Source organism: Tetrao urogallus (assembly GCF_951394365.1).
Source record: "Tetrao urogallus genome assembly, chromosome: 10".
In the NCBI taxonomy this organism is placed as follows: Eukaryota; Metazoa; Chordata; class Aves; order Galliformes; family Phasianidae; genus Tetrao; species Tetrao urogallus.
The window spans coordinates 19,971,523-19,997,384 of NC_136823.1; the positions used below are offsets into that span (position 1 = coordinate 19,971,523).

General features: G+C 40.9%; 1 protein-coding gene across 1 annotated transcript in view; it reads right to left on the bottom strand.

Annotated features, from left to right (window-relative positions):
* Positions 1-8,831: 8,831 nt before the first annotated feature.
* Positions 8,832-25,862, bottom strand: part of FGD5 (FYVE, RhoGEF and PH domain containing 5) — a gene marked incomplete at both ends in the record, with an annotated part of 99,342 nt that continues 82,311 nt past the window's right edge. The window contains 10 exons of the mRNA XM_079540311.1: positions 8,832-8,868; positions 9,456-9,604; positions 11,433-11,561; positions 12,559-12,689; positions 13,740-13,842; positions 14,233-14,370; positions 15,765-15,864; positions 19,817-19,896; positions 21,454-21,537; positions 25,328-25,396. Coding sequence (XP_079396437.1) covers positions 8,832-8,868; positions 9,456-9,604; positions 11,433-11,561; positions 12,559-12,689; positions 13,740-13,842; positions 14,233-14,370; positions 15,765-15,864; positions 19,817-19,896; positions 21,454-21,537; positions 25,328-25,396 — 1,020 coding nt within the window. The remainder of the gene's footprint in view (positions 8,869-9,455; positions 9,605-11,432; positions 11,562-12,558; positions 12,690-13,739; positions 13,843-14,232; positions 14,371-15,764; positions 15,865-19,816; positions 19,897-21,453; positions 21,538-25,327; positions 25,397-25,862) is intronic.

The window sequence follows — 25,862 nt, forward strand, 5'->3', positions numbered from 1 at the left end:
TAAACCAGAAAGAACTGATTTAAACATTGATTATCAGTGTGGTTTGCAAGTGCTCTCCTGAACTCAAGGGATGGGAAACTCTGCAGATAAACTGCTCCTGAGTATGCCCTGGAGAAGGAAATAGCAAACCGAGAACAGTGTTTGAGTAAACTTCTACTGAGTCATTCCAACAAACTACCATCATCACTCATATTCTTACAGTAATCTACCACAGTATGGGTAAAAGAATACTACATCTAGAAAATATTTTTGATAACAGAAAATACATCTAAATTATAATGTGGCAATACTGTCAGTCTGATGTGAAAATACCACAGAACTGCTTCATTCTGATGTGGGTGTCTGTACCTTGAACTTTATGCTCTTCGAGGTTTAAAGAGCAAACAGAAGAAATAAGAACAAATACTTTCTGTATCTTATTGATGATTCTTATAAGGGCTGTGCTTCCTCAAAGATAAATTCAATTAAGGTTTCAAATTCACGCACTGACTTTCTTCTTACAAAGCCAGAGTTCATACAACCCAGGTGTAGGTAATGAAACTGCATTCCTCAATAGCAGCATATTTGATGTTTCATTGACAACCTTCTAATGATACTTGCAAAGCAATAATTTCACATAAAGTTAAAAAAGAAAAACAAATATCACAAACCACCTACTGCTAACAACAGCAGGACACTTAATAGAAAAAAATATTCGTGTCTCCAGCACAACACCCTCCCCCCCCCAACTCAACTTTAACAAAGCTAACGTTGTTTAAAATGTTAGAATTCATTAAAGATTGAATCCTACTGTGGTAAATGTGTAAATGATTGCATATGTATCAGTGGAAGACTATTTGTAACACCTTGTAACCAAAACTGAGACATCCTCTGTTTAATGGTATTAATGTTACCATCTTGTGCCCCATTTTACCATTTCCTCCAGGCTTATTTAATCCTACAAGTTCCCCAAATTATTCAGCAATTCCTTTTCTTTGTTGTCTTGTTGTGAATTTTTTTTTTTTAAGTCAATTAAAAAAAAACAAACAAACCCATGACATACTTGTGTTTTCTCAGTGCTTTAAGATGAAGGAAGCATTGAAGATGAAATTTTGTTCCTAAGAATACCTTTTTAAGATTCAATCAAGTTTTCCTATGATAAGTCTCTCAACAAACTGGCTGTGAGTGTTGTTATCCACCAAAATTCTTTGCACTTTCAACCCTCCCATAACAACAGTGGAGGCTATCAAAGCAAATTAACTGGCAGTTGAGGGACTACGCACAGCCATACCAGGTAAGCTTGTTAAAAACTCTCAAGCAATTCTTGAGAGAGAAACACAAAAAAGTAGAATCTGCTGCCTTGTAAAACCCCTCACAAAGAAATAAATGAAAAATAAAAAAATACCCAAATCAACCAACAAAAAAGGCAGAACACAAAAACAGCATTAAAAAAAGAAAGGACCTAGAGCACCAGGAAAACAATTCCGCTTCAAGAGGACAGCAGCCAACCGACTATACATAGATCTCCCGTCCAAAACATCAGACAAAACCGCTTCTCTCAGCCAAGTCGCAGATCAACCTCAAAGAAATTCACACATTCCGATGTTCTATGGGGACAGTCCTACAAGTTCGACACAAAGGAAGGCTGAGTTCAGCTGTACTGAAACCTTTTCCTACTACTCGGTGAGGCTGCCTTCTTCACGCTGCGTGCCGGCGAACAGCAGCTCGGCATCTCCCCATCGGGCGCCCGGAGCCCAACACGGGAAAGAGGGGCCGGCAGGCGCGACTCTGCCGGGAACCCGCGTTACGCTACGAGCGGTGGTAAGAAGGCAGCAAAAACTCTTAGAACAACGGATAAGACAGAAAATTACAAAGTCAGCGACCCGAACGGGTGCAGCCGCAACACCTTCAAAAAGCGGCCCAGACATGGACAGCCTCCGCACCGCCCATCGGCGGCGCTGCCCCGCTCCTCCGCAGCCTATTGCTGCGCTTCCCCGGCCACACGGCGCCCCGCGGCCGCGCTCCTCCTTCCCGCCTCCTTTCACAGCCAATGACCTCATCGGAGATGCGGCACTCCTACCCGCGCTGCCCATTAGCCGCTAGGACCGCCTGTCACGCAGCTGGCACCGCCCCTCGAGCGAGGGGGAAAACACCCGAGGGACCCGAATGAGCACAAGATGGCCGCGCTGGCAGGCAGCCAAATCCCAGGCGGGGCAGCGGCCGCCGCCGCCATTAGACCCCCTCCCCTCGGTATCCCCTTATGTCGGGCCAAGGGTGCCGCGCACGTCGCTGGGACGGCAGCCGGTAAAATGGCGGCGGCCTCAGCCCCGTATGCAAAGTACCCACCGCCCCCTCCCCTCCGCCCTCCCGGTGGCAAAGGTAAAAGGGTCGGGTTCACGCCGCCGCCTCCGCCCGCTCAGACTCCATCTTCCCTCTCCGTCCGCGACTCGCGCTCAGCGTCTCCACGACCGCGGTCCCAGCGGCCCCCGGACGGCTCTCACCGAGACCAGACCAGCTCCGGCCTCACGAGGCCCACATCCCAGCACAGCGTCTCCTCACCGGATCGTCCCGGCGCTACGGCGATCTGCCCCCCGCCTTCGGGAGCTGCGGGCCGGGCCTGTGGCACCGCCGGCTGCCGCTGCGCAGCGACTGACGGAGCTCTGGTGCCCCCACCGCCCCAACAGCCGGCGTTACCCCTCCCTTCCGCCGCTCGCGGAGATGTTCCCCGACGGGATCCCGGTGCCCCCTCCCTCGGCCCCGCCGCGACGAAGGGGCCCAGATGGCCGTCTCCATTTAAGAAAAAACAAAACAAAACAAAACACGATTTTTACCTCAGGAATTGGCGCCAAGCGTGCCCCGGCGGTGCCCCTGAGCCGGGCCCGGGCGGGCCGGCGTTGTTGGCGGTGCCCAGAGGCGGCCCAAACCCCGCCACGAGGGACGGCGGCAGCGGGACCTTAACGGGGTCCGCAGAGGGGTAGAGGGGGTAGAACTGTATTACTGGGAGGGGGGAGTGCGTGTGTGGGAAAGGGGGGGGGGAGGTTCTGTGTTATTTGTCAGGGCCCTGTGAAAGGTCAGAGTTCGTGACCCCGCCTGCCGCCGCCGCCGCCCGAGAGCGTTCCAGCGCTTCCTCTTCCCGGCACCACACCGGCCGCGGCCCCCTCCATCCTCTCACGGGGCGGGGCCGAGGATGGCGACGGGGAGGGGCGGGGCTACCTGAGCCGCTTCGAGCGTTCGCGCCAACGCTCCGACAAGCGAAGCTGTGCTGCGGCGTGCTCTGTGGCGGCGGGACGGGCGGGCCGTGCACGTGCGCGGCGCGGCGTGGCGCGTGGCGCGTGGCGCTAGTCTCCGAGCGAGTTGAGGGCTGCGGCGCGCGCGGAGTGCCGGTACGTTGTTCTGAGATGGTAACTCAAAAAGGTTTGGTGCTTTAAAGCTACTTTTAAATAGTCTTGAATTTTTATTTAATTTTACCTGGTTGTTGCCGCTGACTAGGGCTCGCCTGGTGGAGCTGGCCGTGAAGGTTGTTCGCTTCTAAATGCGTGACTGCAGATGTTGTCTGCCGTCTCTGCTGAGATGCGTTAGGAGTTCGCTGCTGTGAGGGGCTCATCTCCGTGGCTGTTGAACGTGAACTCGTAGCCCAGTTCTGTCATGTTTGTAGCGTTTCTTTCACCTGGGCTGATCACAGTAATCTAACTTAGTTTTAGTACTTCTAGTAAGTTTAGTTTGTGTCTGGTTAAGTAATTAAGGAGTGGTCAGACAGTGAACTGGAAGATGGGAAATATGGTAATAACTCCTGAAGGCAATATGCATTCCTCCAAAAGAAGACTTTTCAAGATGCATTTGCATATTTTTTTCTTCATAATGCAATTTTAAAGCGTAGACACTTTTTTCAGGAGTGTGAAGGGAATCATAGAATCATAGAGTGGCCTGGGTTGAAAAAGATTACAGCGCTCATCCAGTTCCACCCCCCTGCTGTGTGCAGGTCATCAACCAGCAGCCCAGGCTGCCCAGAGCCACGTCCAGCCTGGCCTTGAATGCCTGCAGGGATAAGGCATCCACAGCCTCCTTGGGCAGCCTGTGCCAGTGCCTCACCACCCTCTGTGGGAAAAACTGCCTCCTAATAGCCAACCTAAACCTCCCCTGAGTTTAAAGCCATTCCCCGTCCTATCACTGTCCACCCCCATAAACAGCCGTGCCCCTCCTGAATATATGTCTATGAATTTTTCGGTGTCCTCATAGTACCCTAATTTGTAAAGTAAGTTAGATTTTAGGGTATTTTTCTTGTTGTAAATCAAGAATAATGAGTTGTGAAACAGAGTCAATGACCAAGTTGTCTTTTAAACTGATAACTTGAGTGAAAAAAAACGACAGTTCGGTGCATTACACTTTGAGATTTATGCCTTTTGAAGCATGAAGTGTTTAGTTGTTGTACTGAGGGACGTGATTTAGTGGGAAATATTGGTGTTAGGTGGACAGTTGGACTGGGTGATCTTAAAGGCCTTTTCCAACTTAGGTGATTCTATGACTGGTGACAGCAAACTTAAAGCAAATCTTAGTTGTGCCTTTTATTTGCTATTTTTAAATATTTTTATCAGAGTTCTAATCAGTTTTCATCTTTCTTTTTTTCTTTTTTTTTTACACCAGCTGTGTTCATGGTTAGGTAAAAAGGTATTTCAATTTTCTGGTCAGAGAATTCTCTTACAAGATCTAGTACTTCTTCTCAGTGATTAAGTTAATCTGTGCAGTCTTTTGTGATAAATTGTCACATGCTGAATAAATCAGAGATGAGAAGTCTACCATGGATAATGAAGCTTTCAATTTTCACGTTTTTTTTCTGAGCATCAGAATATGTAGAATGAGAAAGCAGTGGACTGCAAGGTGTTCAGTTAAATTTATTCTTTATTTAGAAATATCTGCAGTTATTGTTTTTATCTTCTAGGGAAGAGTACATTGTTTTTACTTGGTAGTGAAATATATTTTAAATTCACTTGCTCAGTAGCAAATTGTCTTGCCTGAAGATTCCTAAACAGGGAAGTCCTGCATTTCTGTAGCTTTGGACTGTTGACTCCAGGGCTCATAGTTAACTGTGGTAATAAACTTGTACACGCTGCATCCTTTGTCTGTTTGACAGGTAGTCTGGTGGCTTAGCTAGGAAGTTTTCTTCTCTTCCTCACATATATAATTACAGTTATGATTTCTTAGCCTTTTAAGGCATTCTGCCACTAATGTGATTTAGAAGCCATCTCTGACTCATCATTACATTTTTTTTTATACGAACAGAATTCTTGTTGAAATGAGTTTGGTATTTGTTTGAGATAGTTTAAACTGTCCTTCCAGTTTCCTTTAGCTTAAATGGGAGTGAGGAAAGAACATAGAAGTGTAGTATTACAAGCAAATAGATGAAAAAAATCAGAGTGTGTTTATTTTAAATGTACTCCATGCCTTTCCAAAGCATGTGTACATTGGAAACAATTTGCAAAACTTATCTGGAAAAAGCTATTGAAACTTATTGTCACTTAGTAATAATGATAAAAATAAAGCGTGGCAAAGAATGACAATGTTGTTGATTTTAATGGTTTCCGAGTGTTTTCTATTCTGTAGAAAGGGAAGACTTGCAGAATATTTATTTGTGCAACAGCGCTTTCAGCAAAAGTCTAATATTATTATAGTTGCCATAAGCGGGACTGTAAACCTGCCCTGAAGTTTAGAAACTTTCCTCTCAAAACTTGAGGCACATTGTTGTCTTGATGTCATTCACACTGTAGGATCACACTGTTTTTAATACACCGAAGATTATTTGCTATAGTAAATTCTAAAGGTAAACTGTGAAGTTAGATTAATGTTTTAGGACTGACACAGGGAATAGCTTTTTCTCCTGTTTTTATGCGGCTGTGAACAGAGAGGTCTTTGTTTCTTTTGTGCCAAAGCAGCACGCAAATGGGAAAAGCCTGTTTGGTGTTTGTAGCTTTGTGTTGTTCTTCCATCCTAAATGTGATCCAGGATCAGCTCAGAGGGGTGGTGACCCCAGGGCCTTCTTGTCCAGCAGCACTAGGTTACAATGGCGTGGAATCTTGTCATGATGGAGCATTCTAACTCTGCTGTATGATTTATACTTTGATTTGGAAAAATGATTATCATAAATGTATAAAAGATGGATTTTAAATAGGCATGTACTGTAAGATAGATCTAAATACTGATTGCAGAAAACCATTAATCCACATAATGCTTTCCAGTAGGTGGCAAAATAAACAAAAACACACTGAAATGATAAACTAAGCCAGTTTGCATCGAAACTATTGACTGATTGGCTAGTATGTTGTGCATTATTGCAAATTTTTTTTTTATGTTTACAAAGTTGTGAATTTTTTTTTTTCAGAGAGAGCGAGGCTTGGTGCGTGTTAGCAAGAAATGTACTGAGCTACTTGCAAATAAATGGCATAAGCTGTCCAAAAACCTCTATTTCAATGTTAAAACTATAAAAAGTGATTACTGGATTAGCTCTTGAAATTAAGACAGTTTTTGTCTTTGGTGCTTGGCTTTGCTCAAATTAGATGCAATTAAACTGAAAATACAAGGGCATTTTCTTATTATTTTTCTTGCTTTGTGATATATCAAGACTGTTTATATCTGTAACTGAAGTAGTGTTGACAGGTAGCCTGGCTCAACAAGTTTAAATGTAATGTGGATTGAAACACTTGTTCGTTATTGTCTGAATCCTGTCTTCACAAGATCCCAACTACTGTCTTCTAATTCAAAGCTCTCAGTTTGTTAGAGAATGGGTTAATACCATGTGCCTGTTAGCAGTAACTAGTAAGGTAAAAATAATGTAAAGGAAAAGCTTGTAGAGCTGCAGTTATATTTTGCCCTTTTATTTTTTCCACATTATATCAGACAATGCTTAATAGCACTGTATCTTATTATTATTTCTTTTTACAACAAAATATTTTTGTGTGTTAAGTTCCTGATTCTTCAAACAACTTCAAACATACAAACACTTCAGAAACTTCAAACAGCAGTCACAAGATGTCAGCACCTAATCTTCAAAGTACTCTTGCTCTGTAGTGCAGACTTTTTTTGTCTGGGACCACGGTTAGAAATTTTGCTATTTATATCTAACAGTAACAAGGCTGAAGTTGTAACATGAGACATACTTGATTTCTGTTATCCTATGACGATCTGGTGTATGAAACTATCAGTTTCATTTCAGAGTTATCATGCTATCAGATGTATCATAAACAAGAAAAGCCCAAACAATGCAAGTATGTTTTTATTTAGTGGTAGACTTGTAATTGTTTTTTAAGCTTGGTTGTGTAGGTGATAAATTGAACTATGTTTATCATTTGGAAACATATTACAAATCTTAAAACATGGAAAAATTCCAGCCAGTTTGTTAATCAAAAATTGAGGTATCCATTAAGCTTATCAAAGAAAGGAAAAATGAAGGTAGCAAAGTTTCTTCCCCTCCCTCTGCCCCACAATGTATTTTAATGTAAGAAAATTCTTGAGCATTTTATTTTTGTAGAAAGATATATTTTAATCATAATTGCCATTCTGTTCGCAGTCAGATTTTACGACAAACACAGGACACAGAATCATTTTATTGCAATGATTATAACGTCACTTCTCAACCTTCATTCAACAACAGCCAACAAACCAAACAAAAAAGAAAGGAACAGAAACCAAAACTTGGACATCTTCAGCTAGTGTAAATGCAGCACACATCTGAAGCCAAACTGCTGCTGGGCTGCTGGAACTCCAGCCCTGGCAGTGTAGTAAGGTTCATTTAGCCAGAGGAGTTCCAAAGCACTTTTATCAGAGAGGATTCAGACAAGTGCATTTCACCCCACCAGCATATTGCAAATGATTCACTTCAAAAATGAATATGAATTAAAGTTTCGATGACATTTTTCATAACAACAGCAGAAACATCAGGAGGACTGATAATAAAGATAGAATATTTAAATAAATGATACAAATCTTAACACTGATAGGTAGATTAGTGTTAAATAAAAGTTGTCTGTGGGTTTATAATAAATTAAAATATCCTTTGGGTTTGAATCTGACACGGTATTCAGGGTGACATCAACGTCTGGACTGCAGAGCAACTATAGTGCATTTCAAAATACTGTGGCGATATGAAAGTAAACAGTTTAAAATAAGTTATACAGTGATTTGTGTCGAATTATAGATGGATAGTAGGTAATTATCCTGGATCACAGCTAGTGCAATGGTGGTAGACTGGGTAAATGGAGCATTTTTGTTCATTCCTTTTCTGCAGAAACAATTCAGCATGTGCATGGCATAATTTCATGCTGGCATTTGTTAATGGATGAATAATAAATCAGTCCACCAAACTCCATGGAAATATGAAAAGATTAAACTGTAGTTGAATGAAAATAATAAAGTGCTTTAAATGAGTATTTGTTGTTTACTACATTGTTTCAAATTCCATGGTAGACTCCAAAACCAACCCAGTGAAATATGACAGTGCTCTACAGTAAGTAAAAGTGACCCTGCTGCTTACTGTAGGCTATACTTCCATGGCTTTTTCTTTCCTTAATGTTAAATTTAGCTTACCATGGGATCATAGGAGAAGCTTACAGCACAGGCTGAGCTTGGACAGGCATAGAGGGTAACCACAAACATTCCCTATTTTAAAGGTTTTTTTTGGGGGTGGGAAGGAAGTAAGAGGAAGAGGAGGAAGGAAGCAGACAGCAATCTGGAAATAGTTCATATCCAGTGTTTGTAGCCAGTTTGCCTGAAATACACCGTTCAGTTTTGTAAGACATAAGAAGATTGCTTGGACTGTATAGAAATCTGAAAATTAGTGTTCTAAGTCTCTTGAGTGATAGTTGCTATAATATGGATGCTTCTTCCATGGCTTCAACCCACCTAAAAAGGGCAGGAAAGAAAGGGTGGTACATGTAAAATTATTTCTTTCAAAAATGTGTATTTTAAGAACATAAAGCCTGAAGAGGACTGTAGCTGTAGTTTTGTAATTAGAATATGAAATATGAAATGACTAAATTATGTTTAAAAGAAACAAAACCTCCCATAAATACAAATTTTCTTCCCATGTGCCTTAAGGCACTAGCATTTTTATTACAAGTTTCATGATTATTTTATTATGTAGAAGTAGTAGAGTAGCAATAAATGCAAAATCTGAACAATTATTTGTTGATGACCAAACTAAGAAGTGGATAAATAGAATACAAACTGGGGAAGCTCCCATACAAAAATCATATTTGACTGGAAGACTATCATTCTTGAGGCTCAGCCTTCTTTCTACCTAAACAGAGGAGTGAAAAAAGGTAGACTTTCCATCACTGAGGGCAGTTGCATGCAATTGGGCTTAGCCAACACTCTGAAAGCCATTTGTTCTCCTCTGTTAGGGTAGGAATCTGAAGCAAAGGAGAGTTAGAACCTTACATAAGCTTTTGGACCTACATGCTCACTAGCACGGACATCTATTCCCTTACCTCTGCGCTGAACAGTTATCATCTGCTCGGAAGCTATAAAACAGAGTTTGCTTGTGATAGAGATGGAAAACTGTACCCACGCATCCTTCCTCTTTTTCTGGGGCAACAGTGAAACCCAACAAAGGCAAACTTTCTGTGGCGACTTTGTCCTGAAAGCGAGAAGAAGCGAACCAAAAATTAGAGAGAAGCCCATTTCAGTTTAAGGGCTCTTTCTGAAAAACAATCATATGCAAACACTGTCTGTGCTGCAAAAGTAGTAAAATGAATCTTCTGCTGAACTGGTGACTCTTAAACAGGAGCAGTGCCAGCGTACTGCACATGTTCATATAGTCTTCAACCTTAGCAGCACCTCTAAAAATCCAGTTACTCATGGCCATCCAAAAGGTCAAATTACCCATTACTTTAATGACTACTGTGACATCATGGTCCAGGAAGCAACCAATGAGCTTACTGGCAGTGTGGGAAAGTGCAGCAGCGCTCGTGAAAGCTTGAAATGGGGCTCAGTCTCAGGTGTGTTACTTCAAGCTATTTTTGTTTGCTGAATGCAAGTAGTAGTCTGCTTTGTACCTTATAATTTCCTTCTATAGCACTAGCAACTTTGTTTTAAAAATCTGTACATCAGATAGCATGCTCACTTTGAACAACACTGCTTCAAAATCTTGGAACTGGTTACACAATTCAGCATTAACTTTCCCCCAGTATACAGCTGCGGTTTTTGTTTTGCCAAAATCTGCTTTATATAAGTTAAAGAAACAATAAGTAATAATCAAACTGAGTTTTAGCTTCACTGAAAGCTGCAACTGTGGTCACTGTAATGTTTTTATATGTGTATGTTGCTTTTGCTTCTGCTCTTAGAAGCTCAGTTGTAAGCTGGGAATAAGAAGTGTAACTTGCCATCCGTCGCTCTTTCCCTATCACCAAACAAAAAGTGCTCGCTTCTAAGATTAGGGCAGATAAGTGTACTGAACACAAAACTGGATGCTAACAGTTGGAATTGCTGAGAGGCTGCAGGACCTTAGAAAAAAGTCAAGTTCAAGATTATGTAGCCTAAGAGGAAACAAATCAGGTAGAAAAACTAAGGAGGTAACAAACTATACATCACACTACTGAAGAAAGCTGTTGAGTTTTCAATGATGGCCAGACCATGAACACTTCTGCATCTCAATCTCCTCATCTTTTTCAGAGGGCTAATTAATGATGCTTCATTCCTCACACTGCTGAATTTAAGTGATTGATATTTTCAAAGTGTTCTGAAGACTTAAAATATTAAATATTGCTGTTACTACAGTTCTAGCATTCTGTATCCAGCAAAATCATTTTTTATGCTTCTGCTTACAAAATCTGTCATTTACAACCACACCTTGTACTGTATTTCCTTCAAGCTTACTGGCACTGCAGCTACTCAATTGGAGAAGAAATAAAATTGAGAAAAGGGACTGGGATGAGAAAAAAATACATTAGAAGTCTGCTGCAAAGCCAGCCTCCTCAGCTACGAAGAGGAATTTACAGGTCAATACAGAAAGCAGTATTCTCATCTCCACAGACTATCCTATCTTTTCCTGTTGATACTAGTAGGATAAGTATATCTTATTTACACATACAAGACTCTTCCCTCCAGCAGAAATAGATTATAGCACCCTACATCTACAAAAAAAAATATCTGGCAATTGCCTTGAAGTCTTTGTATGTAAATACCTAGGCTCAGGCTGACAATATATATCAACATGAACAGCAAAAAAAATAAAATCAAATAATGAAGGGGAGTTTGTAAAAAGGTTGCTGAGATCCACCCAGGGATGTGGCTGAGCCCTTCAGCTAAAAGTAACTGCTTAGGGGCCCAGTCCATTAGAACCAGATCTCAGAGGCAGCTGGCTGTGAGAACCGCCACTTACAGCTTTCACATTTACTTCTGTAGACTGCAGAGCATAAATGATAAAATTCAGTCAGGAAAATATTTTAAGTTAGATTGCACAGTACCTCATTTGCTACGTAGGTATAGAGGACTTTGCCTTTGATAACAAACCAGCGTTTCTTCCAGTGTCTTTTGCCTCTCTTACATCTGGCGAGGTAACCACTGATGGTAGCTCCCTCTCCTGAGGCTGTCACCTGAAGGAGAGTGGGAGAAATTGGGATTTATGACAGCAGAGGCCTTTTCCTTCCTGATATGAATGTTTACATGGATAGAGTAATATCATGCTTATGTTATTTCTGTTCTTTTTTTTTCCCCGCTGTTCGAAGATGTTAAACATCGTTCTTGGTAACACGTGGAAAACGTACAATTGCCTTGTTACTGAGAACAAGTTTACAATTATATTCTGAGAAAGTGAACTCGTCCCTCCTGCCAGCTTTTTCTGTTGGGTGAGGTAGTATAGGAAAAAAATGATGCTTCCAGTAAGGGAGGACAGTCCTTTGTCTGAACACCTTTAAGATGTGGTTATGTTTTGGACTTTGCAATATTTTTGTATTAACTAATGTTAATAACTTGATTATTTCTCTAATGAAATCAAGTCATAATATTTCTGAGGAAAGTTACCCCTCTCACAGACCTATTTTGAGAATTAGAAAAAAATTCCAGAGATTCAAATCTAGCCTTTCTGACAAGATAGAAGACTGAGCAGTATCACACAACAGTGCTCTGTAGCAGAATAAAAGCATTCCAGGTCCTGGCTAAAGCTAATGAAAAAAAGTTACAGATTAATACTATTGTGTGACATAAGGGTCTCATCAATTTCATAAAAAGTAACCAGTCAATGGCAAATCATGCTCTGTTGGTACTTGCGAAGGCTGTGACCTGCCTCCTTGTACCAGCTAATACCAGGAGGTGGTCTCAGTTTTCTGGAGACGGTACAGGTTGATGAGGAAACGCACACTGCTATAGTTTGGGTTTCTTAGTGGGCTGAAGAAGTTTCTGTGCTGTCTCCAGAGCTCAGAGTACTTTATGTTTGAAACATTAGTGTGAAAAACAGAAAAAAATAATTGCGTGCTGATGACTAGAGCATGGTATAAGCCCACTGCTTGCAGAACAAATTATAAACATAGCTGCTGAAATCTCAGCACGTAGTTCTCAGCAGTTTCTTGCCTTTCTTAGCCACCTTGGTCCTACCTCTGTAAGAGCTGATGGGATCTTTTTCTGTTTCTTGAAAGATGAGTAATGGATATTGTGGAAGACTGAAGAGAAGGCACTGCTTGAACACCTGGATGAAGTTGGAGGAAAGCTCATACTTAGTGGCCGCTCTGGAAGATAAAGAAAATTCAGAAGGGAAGGGAGAAATGGATGAATTGCTCTATGTCATACAAGGGGTAAGAGATACACGCTAACTAACACAAACAACCAGCTCCTCTGTAGCTGGTTTTTGTTTCAGCTTTTCCTTCAAATTACTCTGTTAAGTTTGGTTGGCTGGCTGGATTTCATAGCATCCTCAAGTACTGGTAATAACCTACAGCTACTTGAAAGCAGTCTGAAAGAAAATTTGGCAATGCAAGAATACAGCTTGTCCAGGTCCCTTTGGATGGCATCCCTTCCTTCCACTGTATTTACTGCACCGCTCAGCATGGTGTCATCAGTAAACTTGCTGAGAGTGCACTCAGTCACACTATCACAGTCACACTGATAAAGATGTTGAAGAGCGCCAGTCCCAAGAGAGACCCTTGGGGGACAACACTTGTCCCTGGCCTCCACCTGGATATAGAGCCATTTCCCACAGTTATATATACAAATCCCTCACCCCCCTCTCCCCCCCCCCCCAATTTATCTTCAATTTGAATGTGTATTTAAATTAGAACATGGACTCATATAGTAATACAGAGAGTTCTAGTTAGGCAGTAGCTCTACTGTCAGGAATTTCTGCTTCCATCTGTTTCCAGATTAACTTTCTATGTAGAAAAGCTCTTAGTAGGTCTGCACTTTATCTCAGCATTCCTTGTTGTAAAAGCAACAAGGATAAGGACAGAATGAGGTACAGTAAAGCCACTGTTTTCCTTTAATGGATAATTCACTAGAAATTACAGGGAACAGCTATCAGCTCTAATGTTTACATCTCATACTTCTTGCCGTTATACCGGCTTATCAAAAGGCCAGGGAAACCCTCAGAGAACTTAGCTTGCTAAAACAATTTTAGCTGCCTTACAGTCTGGGACTTTTGGGACCTCAACACACATGAATTGTGGTTGAAATGAGAAATCCTCTGTCACAAAGGTTAACATAGCAGGCAGCTCCTAAAAGCATCTCCATTATACAAATAGACAGTATATTTGTCAATTTTGCCAAGAATGGAGGAACTTTACCTCTTTTCTTCAATTCCACATAGCAGCTGTCACAGACTTTGGCTGCTTGATCTCTGAGGTACTTCATAGGGTACTTGTTTCTTGAACAGTTTCGACATACAATCTGCTCCAGAAAGGAGATTTGCATGTAAATATAATTTTAATTGATATGTATGCACATATAAAACAAATCCTCTGAGTTGTTTAGGAGAGAAGGATGGATAGTGGAGCAGATAATTTTGCTACATCTGTGTCAGTCAGGGTAAATTTACTGGTTGAACTATAATTACTGTAAATTTACACTGATCTAAGCCGACCAGAATCCCACACAGATTTTAGTTGCACACTAGTCATGAGAAACCTAACTACCTAACAGAGCAATGCATTAACAGGTTCTGTGGAAAGTCAAATTCTGGTCTTGATATTGCAAAAAACTTGCAGAAATTAGAGCGGTGGCAGCCACCATCTTAGTAGTGTGAATAAAGCCTCCCTGAGGAGCTTGTACAGCTCTTACCTTCCCACAGGCGTGGCAATGATGTCGCCTCAAAGTGAGGGTGAAGTCACAGCCACAGTTCATGCACATCATAACATGGGATACAGGTACCAAAGTAGGAGGCCTCTCACCCAAGGGTATTCCAAGCCTTTCCCGTAACTTAAAATCAAAGAAGAACAAATCAAGAAGTATTCACACTCCTAAAGTACACCCGTTCAATCCTCCTAATACTGCAGTTCTGTCATTACAGTTCACCTGCTAGAATACCCAGTTTTTCGAAGATATAGGTGCAGTGATACACAGATTCTAAGTGCTTCAGCACTGAAAGTCTATGCCCATCAATATATGGTGCTGTGAAAGGTAGTCAAAACAGATAATAATGGATATAGATCCGTTATTGATCAGTCACTGACAACCTTCCATGTGAAGCAAGGACTTTATTCACTGCATATGCAAATTGCAGACAAGGTCATGAGTTAAAGTCATCTTTTTCTTGGCAGTTTCTGAAATACTAACCCTAAAAAACTCCAGCTCCATAGTTTTCAGCAGGAAAGAAGGCTAGTTCATTATTTCATTACACCTGAGGCAGTTTTAAGAATGCAGAAGAGAAAGTACCAAAAATCAGTATAAGCTTGTTTATTTTCCATTGCAAAACATGATGCACACAAAAAGGAATTTATCCCCACAGAATCCAAACATAATCCATGCTTTCCATGGCAGATCTGGATATATGGAACAACTATAGTAAATGTACTTATTATTCCTGTTTCTTAGAATACACAAGGCTGCAGTTGTGCATGTGCCTGCCTGTTATCCAAGCCTATGGAGCCATGGTCAGTATGAAACTGGTCCCCGTTTTCTCTCTGTATATACATGCGTGTGTGTGGATGTATATAAAACAAGTGATGCACAATGCAATTGCTGACCACCTGCTGAACAATGCCCAGCTAGTTCCCAAGCAATGGCTCTCTTCTCCCCAGCAAACACCCACAGTTTTATAGCTTTTTCACAGTGTCATACGGTATGGTTGGTTTAGGTCAGCTGTCCCTGTTCTGTCCTCTCCCAGCTTCTTGTGCACCCCCAGTTCCCTCTGACAGTACAGTGGGGGAAGCTGAAATGTCCTTGGCTGTGTGCAGCACATCTCAGCAACAACTAAAATAGGCTCGTTTTTCTTTAAAAGCCAAAATGTAGCATTATTCCAGCTAATATGAAGAAAATCCACTCCATTCCATCTAAAACCAGGATAAGAATTTGTATCTATTTTTAGACCAGTAAAGATGGTTACTGTTTGGGAACAAATTTTGCTAGTCTTCCTCCAGGTGAACTTGTATTTAAGCAAAGACCACAGAATACAGACTGAGATTAACATTTCAGAGGTGGTCTCTAAAGCCATGCACTGTAAATAAGCTTTGTCGTTTAGGCTTGCATTCTGATCTTACTGGAATTACTAAGGATATCTTGCCCAAGAAACTCTGGCATTTTAGCATTTTCTAACTTCTTCCCTTCCCATTTCTCTTTCCCCTTCAAGCATGAAAGATTCAGCTTCCTCTTACCTCCACGTTGCTGTGGAAAGTGGAAGTATTGTGAGCTTTGTAGTCATCCGGGATGTGTCTGCTGATACAGCTGTACCAGTCATCCCTTTCCAAGCAAGAGCTGTGGAATGAAATACAGCAAAGCAGTTAATACCATGTACATCTGGGACCAAAACAAGCAGTTTTTGGATCAGAGAAGAAAAGCTTCACTTTCTGAACTTCTATTTTTACTCGCTAGTGCACTGAATCAGTAATTTCAAAGCCAAGAACAAAACTGACTTGCACTTTTTCTGGATGATTAGTGTACCTCTATAGTTATTACTGTGACTGAGAAGGCACTGCATTCTCTCTCTTTTTTTTTCTTCTCCAAAGTAGTCTCTGACTTTGCTATGAACTGCTCAATCCTAGATAACATCAGAGATAAAAGTGTTTCTTCTTTTGTGTTCATCCTAGTTATTATGTTCTCTAGTGCACATAGTATGAGATGCTTAGATGATCACCATGTTACGAAATAAGAAATCTATCACTCATGGTAAAGTTGTGAATGCTTTCGTTTTTCTCTAGCTCAATCACAGACAAGCTCCATGCTCCTGGCAGGACACCAAGACAGCAATTTGGAAAGCAAATCCTGCATTCCCCTGCGTTGCAGTTATGCAGGGAGACTAGCAGTTCTCCAATCTGGCCTCAAGCTGCCCCCTTTGCACTAGATGCAATAGTGAAGCACCCTGCTTCTCTACTAGTCCAGCCATCCTAGAAAAGCAGCAAGGCCCTTAATGCCTTTTACTTATGAAATGCATTTGCTCTTTTAGAACCATTAACCATGCTGCACGTCTTAGATGGATGTTAGATGGTTTTTATGCCGTGACTTCAAACCGTGCATACTGTTTGTTTGAAAACTGTGCACAGCTCTGGCTGTTGCTAGCATCAATCAGTGGAACAGATGTATCTCAGTGTGTTCTCATCTCTGAGCTACACCAGCCGCTTTCATGAAAGCTATCTACTAGAGTTGCTTTTAAAAATTAGTAGTGGCATCACTGCCAATTGCTGTTCAGCTGTAGCTTCGACACACTATGCTCAGTAAGGCCACCGAACAAGATATCTAGGAATAATTTGTCTTTTGTGATCTTAAAAAAATTTTTAAAAAATGAGAGCTAGGAAATGCTAGATTTGATCAGTGATCCTTGACTTGGCATTCTTCTGCACTCTGAGCATAAAGCTTCTGTAAAATTCAACAGGCTTGTTGCAGCAAAGAGATTCCCAAAAAAGTAAATCATATTTGCTAACCTCTGCACGCCAAGGGCCTATGATACGGGAGATAATCTCTGACAAGAGTCACACTGCTGGTCAGTCCTTATTACTATCAGAAGTCTAATCAAATTAGGCTTTTTAGAAAATCTCAAGGAGATACCTGTATTTTCAAGATGAAACGCATTCAAAGCCTGCAAAACACTAACAGAGGAAGTCCTGCTTCAACCTCTATCATTCTTGGAAATTCTTTGAGAATTCCTAATTCTTGCAAATTAAGACCTGATTTGAAAAACCAAATAAGTCCCTTCCAGTGCAAAACAAATAAATAAAGAGAAATCCTACAGTAACGTAAATTAAATGCTCTTTGGTGAAGTGATGAAGATAGACAAGAGGGAAATCTGGTAGTAAAAGCCTGTTATCTAATGCATACCTTCAACCTCTCCTCTGTTCCACTAAACATCTTCAGTCAGTAATTACAGATTATTAACCTAATAAATGTGGGAACAACATCGATCTGCTGATAAGAAAGATAAATTAAGTCACTGGACACCAGCCTCTCAATTAGCTATTTCACTGGTCATGAGAAAGCTCAGATAAATGTATGCTGAACTTCCGAGGCTCAGAGAACCTCTGACTTTGATTCACCATTGCTACATTTCAGCCTGAGCGTGACTGCCCTTTTGTGCTGCACTGCGGGTTATCCCTGTGCTGCCTCACACCCTCTTCCTCAGGCAAATAGAGGGTCACACTGTCACTGCACTCTCCTGTCCAGCAGGGGGCAGCCAGAGAATACAAAAAACTGAACTGGGATGGGATTTTGTCACTGTCGCTCCATATTAGTCCCCTAGGGAGGAGATACCGACTGCTTTCTCCCAGTGCTCTGGTGTTTCATAATGGCACTAGACGGTTACCCCTATGTCCAAGCATATTTTGACATGCAAACAACAGTGTAACAACGGTATCAGCTTTCTCCATAAAGGCTCTGTAATCAGATCTATTGTCAGCTTAATGCAAGGTAAGAACATAGCTTTTCAATGGGAGACAAAGGCTTTGCAGTGCTGCCTTCTCATATACTTATGCCAACTTTTGAGCTTTGGTCAAAGTTTTACTGCCTTTGTACAGTGCACATTCACCTTGTTTTCTGCAAGTGTAAAAGCACAGACACTTGGGTTGTGATTGTCAACAACTGGCCTTCTGTCAACAACAGGTCAGGAGCACTGCTGTGCAAACAATAGAAGATGCAGTCTGCAGGGATGCTTGAAGTCTTCTAGTACTTTTCTGTCTTCGGTGAGTACAGCACTGTGGTTAGGATAGTATGCTGTCCCACTGGCGTCTCACCAGCTCTGTCAGCCAGCACAGAAAGGGAGAGGAGAAAATACCTGTTTGCTCCTAGGGCAGATTGGTCAGAGAATGAGCAGCACAAGGAAAATAAAGGGTCTCTATCCCAGTGTTCTGATAAGAGTCAATTTCAATTCAGCTGTTATCAGAAGGGTGACCTCAGTCTTCAGTCCTGATTCTATTTACTACCAAAGAAATATAGCTTCTGATGGTCACACATGCTTAGTTTGAGCTAACTAAGCAGACTTGACATGAGCACAAAAGCAGAGCATCCCAGGTGTCTTCCTACAGATGCCAACTTCAGTTGCCCAGGATAGAGGGCACATGCAGCAGCTACTTTCCCTCTACAACAAAGAAACACTTTCCACTTTTGTAATTGTCAGCAGGTAATTCAGAAGTACCGTGTGCACATTTTGAAGGCTGTGATAAGTATGCAGATCTAAGGAAATCTCAGATACTTTCTCATTTGCTGGTTATAAGAGGAACCAGACAAAAAGGCTTTGACAGGTATCAGAGCACTGCCCACAGATTGCAAATGTTCCTAGGAAAATAAGAGCTTCAAATTCTGATCGAGTAAGAGAGTGCCCTCCCTGTCTGCTTACTGCACTGTGTAGTTAAGGGAAGTCTGCTGCTTCCAGCCATGCTGTTGTTAGAGACTTACCGTGTAAAAGTACTTAAAGCTTTGAAGACTTTTTTTATTTAAAGAATTTTAATACCATTGCTACCAGGATATGTCTTCTATAGTAATCTACATCTGAAAATCAATCCATCCACCTTTCTGCTGTAGATCTAGGTAAATTTGCGAGATAGTTGTGGACTAGAAGCATGAAAAAAATACAGTATACTGCTATCCTTTGGTCAAACACTGACCTATAATCTCTTTCTGCCATTAGTTTATTATCCCAGAGTAGAGATGCTGACTCCCAGTTGCAGTTAGTACTAACACTACACAAATACAATAGTGAAGATCTTTTTAATAGAAAGTCCCATGAGGTTGCCAGTCAAGTTTAATTTTGGCTTTGTTATTTAAGCACTACTAAGTGCTTTTATATCTACTGCACAATATTACTTACTTTCTATTTTCTCTAGCAATTTTGTAATACTAGTGGTATGAGCTAAAAAGTGTAATTGTGAAAGACAGATGTAACATACTCCTGGAGCTACAAGAAAAGAATGTGAAAGATCAATTGAAAGAATTCAGTTTTCTTAAAAAGAGATTTTCTTCTTTCCTCTCTCTTGAAAATGTTGTCAGGAGCTGAGTTCTAATCTTCACTTGTTAAATGAACTGAATTAGTTACAGTTTATGAGCTTTGCATTTATAATGGTATCATATCTGTGTAATGAAGCACTCAGACACTATCACAATAGCACAGTCCAAAACCAAGTTTAAAAAGAATTAAACACTTGTCAAGAATATGATATTGGTTAGACTGATCTGGAGATTTAGCTAGAATGTAGGTTCTACTGTGGCAGTTCGGAGACAGTACCTTGCTGACAGTGTCAGGCAATATTCATCACATTCAATCTTCAGGACATTTGGGGCTTTTTCTGTCACTGGGCGGCTCACCTAGAAACAAATATCATGAACATAAGGGTGTACATGAATTACACTGTACAAGTCTGTATGCAAAGCGATCTCTGATGTCCAAGCTCTCTGTTTCATTATTTAAATGCAAGGAGGTGGCTGGTAGGGTTTTCTGCCAATTCTATTTCTAATTTAACAAAGAATGTCCTCTATTTCGATATTACGCCAGTTCTAAAGGGAAAACAAAGATTTAATCCAACTACAGAGGTACTGATAAACTCTCAGTCAGAGTTTGATTTTCATATGAGAAGCTCAGGAGATATTCAGTCTGACAAATGTCAGAGCATGTCAGGTAGAATCCTTCTGTAAAGGATGGAAATAGTTTTCTTCTGGACATGTAGACTATACGCCATGAAGTGCTTCAGATCAGTGAATGCCTGTCTGCAGCCAGGTTCTTTAAGAGCCGAAAATACCCAAGATTCAGCTCAGCTGAAACCTTTTCCTGCCATGTACCGTACTAGTTGTCTACTAATAGCAAAAGCTACTTAGAGGAAACACAGCTTCATGGTAATCATGTGATATTATTAACAAGCATCTATTATACCAATCACTCTGTATTTCAAATGTACTACAGTAAGTATCTGTTACACAGCTCCTTTCTACTTAGAAGTGGAGCACTTTGGTGATTCTTACTTAGCAAGGAACCTAGAGTTATTTTCAGACTACGAGGTCTTTGGGATGATCAGCCTTCCATGTTTTCAGAAAACCCCAACACAGTTTGTGTCATTTTACTGAAATTAATTATCAGTAACTCATGTCTTGCATGGTTTCTTCAGCCCCAACCTCCTAACTTGCCACTTCAACTCTTTTTTTTGTATTTCTTAGAAATACAACTTGGCACATTGGCTACAGAACAGTTATGAAAGTTCTTGGAGGGAGGTATAAGATGGCCAGCTAGGTCAGAAGTAAAGACCATTCCTGCCCAATATTTCTTGTTACACATGAACTAGTGTCAATGGATGCTTAGGGAAAGGCCGTAAGAACAGGGCAATTGTATCCAGTTTCTGCAACCTGTAGTTATGGAAGTTACTGAACAAGAGATTATATCTGCTTAATTGCATGTAGTATCACCCAATACACCATTTCCCTATGAAGTTTTAGAATCCCTTAACATTTTTCATTTAAAAAGTCAATGGACATGTAGAAAACAGGCAAATGAAAGCTTATGTAAATTGTGAGTGGCAAATGTTTAAGGTTGGTTGGCAACCTGGGGCCCTGCTGAACGTGCTGTAGGGTACAACTATGCATTGGCTAGAGACAGAAAAAGTCTTTTTCTGTTTCAGATTTCATGATCTGATAATCTGATAAATCTGATTTTGACTTGCATTATTAATTACCAGCCTGAATAAGACTGTCATACAAAGTCACAACCTTACAGATAATCTTTTATATAATTACTTCATACTATGTTTTTACTTCTGACTCCTGGTCCACCCCCTCTATCTCCTTGACATCAGCTGGAAATAAGACAAACCAGAAGAGCACTGAGTGCCCAGTGTACAATTTTAATTTCAGCCTATGATACAGATAAAGCATTACCTTCATGTCTGACACAACCAGCGTGTTTTTCAGTTGGTATTTTCCATCCTTCTGGGGATACGTGTACAGCAGAACATCGTTCATCTGTATAAAGAGAAAGACAAAATCAATCATTTGCAACACAATCTGCAAGTCTGACCATTACTCCAGGGGGGATTCCTAGAACAAGCAGTAACTTAAACTGCTAGGACTGTTACTAAAGACGGGTCCAAGTTACACAGCTTAGATGAAGACCTACATTTCCAAAGAGCTCTGTGAAATCCAGATTCAGGATTTTGATTCCTTCCCATTTCTGACTTTTGCTAGCAGCTAAGCAAGTAGATAATCATCTCCTTTTCATTCAGCTTTGGTTAAATAGCTGCTTGTTTTAAGGGCAGTGCTGTGTCCAAGTCAGGAATGCAGGTTATGCATTTATTACATGGCAATACCAACTAACTGCCCAGGATTCTGCAGCTCTGACTCTCTTATTCCTGTAACAGTAAAGTTGCATCAAGGCCAGAAGTAGAGCTGGGTTTCATAGACTTCTGTTTTCTGGGCAAAAAGGAATTGGAAGTACAGTGTCAAGGTTTCTAAGAATGATTTAGGGATGAATGGTTTGGATGAGAGGAGTAACTGGCTTTCCTTGCTAGCAGAATTCACCTAAATATGACAGCATCAAGTCTGCAGGCTGCAGCAGAGACAAGTTTATCTGTGCTATGCTGAACAGCTGGCACCCACAGTGCACTCCCTGCCAAAAAGCTCCCACCATATGCTTGGGTTTTTTTGAATGTTTTTGAAAGATAGTTCATTATGAACCCTATGTTGTCCTATTCAAGTGAGTGTTAAACATCTTCTGAGTGTCAGCAGAGCAGCCTGAATGTGCGCTGCACATTTTCCAGGCTGTGACTCAGAAACTTCCTATGCTCCAGTCCTGCTGGCTAGAGCATTAAACAATCTCTCATTTGATAGCAGCTTCCCACACCCCACTTGCAACACAAGCAGCCTTTGTAGAGAAATTCTTGGAAGGGTGAGATAAGAGACAATGTACGAGTTGCAAAGTTCTATGATTGTGGGGCAGTCAGGGGGCCTGCCAGCATCAGCAGCCCCATAGTGAACTGCAAAGAGGCCCCAACGTCCCTGTAAACAGACTGGACTCAGGAAACAGGCGTCCAGCAAACCTCACCAAACATCCTGCCAGGAAGTACCACATTCAACAATATCATCAGCCTGCCCAAAACCACCAGCTCAAGTAAACTTGTGATACACATCGTGTGCGCACTCACAAAAATGCACACCCCAAAAATGCGTGAATGCATGTGTTACAAATTTGTGTCCATATGAGCTGTGCACAGATGGCTCTCTCTTTAGGGGCATATATTCAGAGCACATGTGTGCACACCATCAAAACACAGGCTGAAGGAAGAGGCCAAATACAATTTTGGTACATACCTAATTCTTCAGGCATGTACTAACTACAACTTCAGTTTGATGAGCTCATCTCCCAGGATATGCAGGGGTTTATCTTTCAATGCATACTCTTCTGCTGATATTTTCTTCATGTTAACTATAGTCAGTGTAAGTTCAATACAAAGAACTTTGAAAAGAGTGCTCATATAACACTATTTTGAGTAGCTAAGTTAAAAAATTACATGCAGAACTAAGCTAAATTATACTTGTACATACTCATGTCTAATAATTTTCTAGTATGGCAACTGCAGCATCGTAAAAAGTATACAGTTCTGAAAGTCTTTTGATAAATATCACAGGGCAAGTTCTTGTTCTACCTGAATTTTGCCAGTGTTACAAAATACTTAGATACAGAGGGATTAAAAATTTAAGTTTCAAAAGACAACATTTAGAAGCCTTTATTGTTGGGGCTTTCTGTGTGTTCTGTCCCCTGGATATCAGAACCAAGATAGTACATCGGTCGGGCCACATACACTGGCAGAGGAAGGGAAGTGTTACAAAAGGCAAGGCAGTGATGGTGGTAGGCCCTTAAGACTGCCTTAGAAAAGTTGCTACATTCAAAGACGGAAGTTCGCTGGTAGAGTTACACAGCAGTTTTAAGACCAAATAGACCATTAAACATCACTTCAATGGTGACAGCATTACAGAAACACTGTCTGCAGTGTTAGCAGGTAATGCAAAAGCATTCAGATGTTAGTGCAGGAATTAAGTCATTTCACACTGATTTTCTTTCCTGCATTTTCACAATCGCTGCATTGCTACGCAGCCTAAGCAGCTTTCAGAGGAGAAGATGATTAAGGGCAGGTGGTGTGGGAAAAAAAAATTAAAAAAAAAAAAAATATCACTGAACTAAAGGAAAGATCTTTGCCTATGACTTTTAAACCACTTCCAAGTTCCAACTGCCCCCCCCTTCAAAGAAACAGTACAAGAAGCCTAAGGTGGTTTCAATTTGTGTTAGAGGAGAAAGGAAACTTCTGTGCACCTTCTGATTCTTTAAAGTTACCACAATGGTTTAGTCCATCGTATACTTTGCATGACAGCACTCTTGGTCATGGTTTGCACTTCCAGCTGCCAGGAAGTCATGATTTCATTTCTACTTACTATTTTTATAGTCCAAAGATGCAGACTTGAATGAAATCTCTTAAATTCACACTTTACTGAAAATATTTACTTTTATACATAAAACTAATGAAGCCATCAGAGAAGTGCAGTGCCAGCACTATGCCCTGTCTCATCTGACCTTTGATTATGACTGCAGTATGTGAGCAATTGGTAGAGAAGCTTGTGTATCCTACTTATGTAGAAGTAGTCATTGTTATTAATAAGGGGGAAAAAGAAGAATTAATGGCAAAAATCTACTCTTTCTGATAAGCCATCTCTCCTCATAATAGACCTAGGGGGAAAAGCTGTCAACACTTACAGAGACCATAGTGAATATATAATCCAGGCATGTGATCCATTTATTTTAAAATGAAGTCTGCAAACAATACTTCAATGTTAGTATCAGCAGTAGTGCTCAATACTTTATGGTGCTTTTCAATTTCACAGACATGAACAGGTAATCATTGCAAAAATTTTATGACACGCAAGTATTTTCCCCTTCATACAAATGAAAGCATAAATATAACTGTGGTTGTACAGTGAGCTACCTGCAACAAACAGAACTCACGAGCCTGGAGTCTTAGATCCTCTATAACTTTTCAGCGTTGTGTGTAATGCAGAACAGAAAGCATCAGTGCTAATGTTGCATCTACAAGAGTTGTTTCTCATGTTTTGATTTGTGAATGCTTAAATTTTTCCAGTTCAGTTTGGATCCATGTAAAGGGCTTTCCAGCCAAATGATTACAGGTTAATTTCTCATAACTGTCTTAAAATTTTGCGAGGCCTTAACTGAAAACTGCTGCTTTGAATCAACAGAGATCTGAAGGTGTGCTTTCAGAGGGACTGTCTCTAGGTAGCTCACAAAATTATCAGCTGATTTACTTGGCGACATCAGGAACTAAAACCTAGCCTCTGAGCTTCAAGGATAGAAATCTTGTCCAAATACGCCCAAAGGCTGTTTTCGTAAACTTTACTAGCAGGGTTTGTTTTCTGTTTCTGATCAGATCTCCTAGGGCCTCAGAGGAGAATTTTAAGCGCAAAGCTTAATCACTGGAAATGTGCACTTCAGTGCTTCCATCTTCCTGAGCACATTGGAAACCTGCATTCCTTTGCAGAATTATTGGTTAGTCAGAGCTGTATAGAGTTGTGGCAAAAATGGAAGGCTGCACAGCCCTTACTGCTATGCAGTGCTAAAGGGATATGGAAGGCCTACAGACTTTTACATCCTGATAGCAACCGAAGCCCAGTCAGCACATCACTGCTGACAATGAAATGACGTAGTGGTGGAGAAGATATGAAAGATACAGTAAAAACAAAAAAATCCTACCAAGAACAAGTGCCGAGGGTGCCTGTTTTTCCCAGAGACTTTCATCAGTGTTCCTTCTTTCACAAAGATCTAGAAGGAAAAGAAAAAGTTGTAATCCTGAGACTTCATACTGGAGTTTATTAAGAAGCAAGAACATACATTCCGTGAGAAGGCAGCACTCAGCTGCTTTCATCAGCACAGTAAGGGATGGATACCTCAACACATGCTTCTAGCCCTCTTCATGATTAGCCTTAGTCTATGCCTGTGTCAGCCCTGCTGCTCTTTATTGCTTGCATTTGTCTCTGACAGTTTAGAAACTCCCTTGTGAGACACCAGGCAGTCCTCAGCATACTCTTCTGCACAGGCAACATCTACTGGGCTTCAAAAGAACTCATCCCCTAATTATGAAAAATCAAACGAACCGAAAAGAAATATTGAGACCTATTCACATAACTAAGCCTGTGTACATGTACATATTTGCAAGCACAATACCTTGTCTGTCCATATTATTATTATGTGTGTAAATAGGAATGTATGTGTAACCAGCTAAATGGTC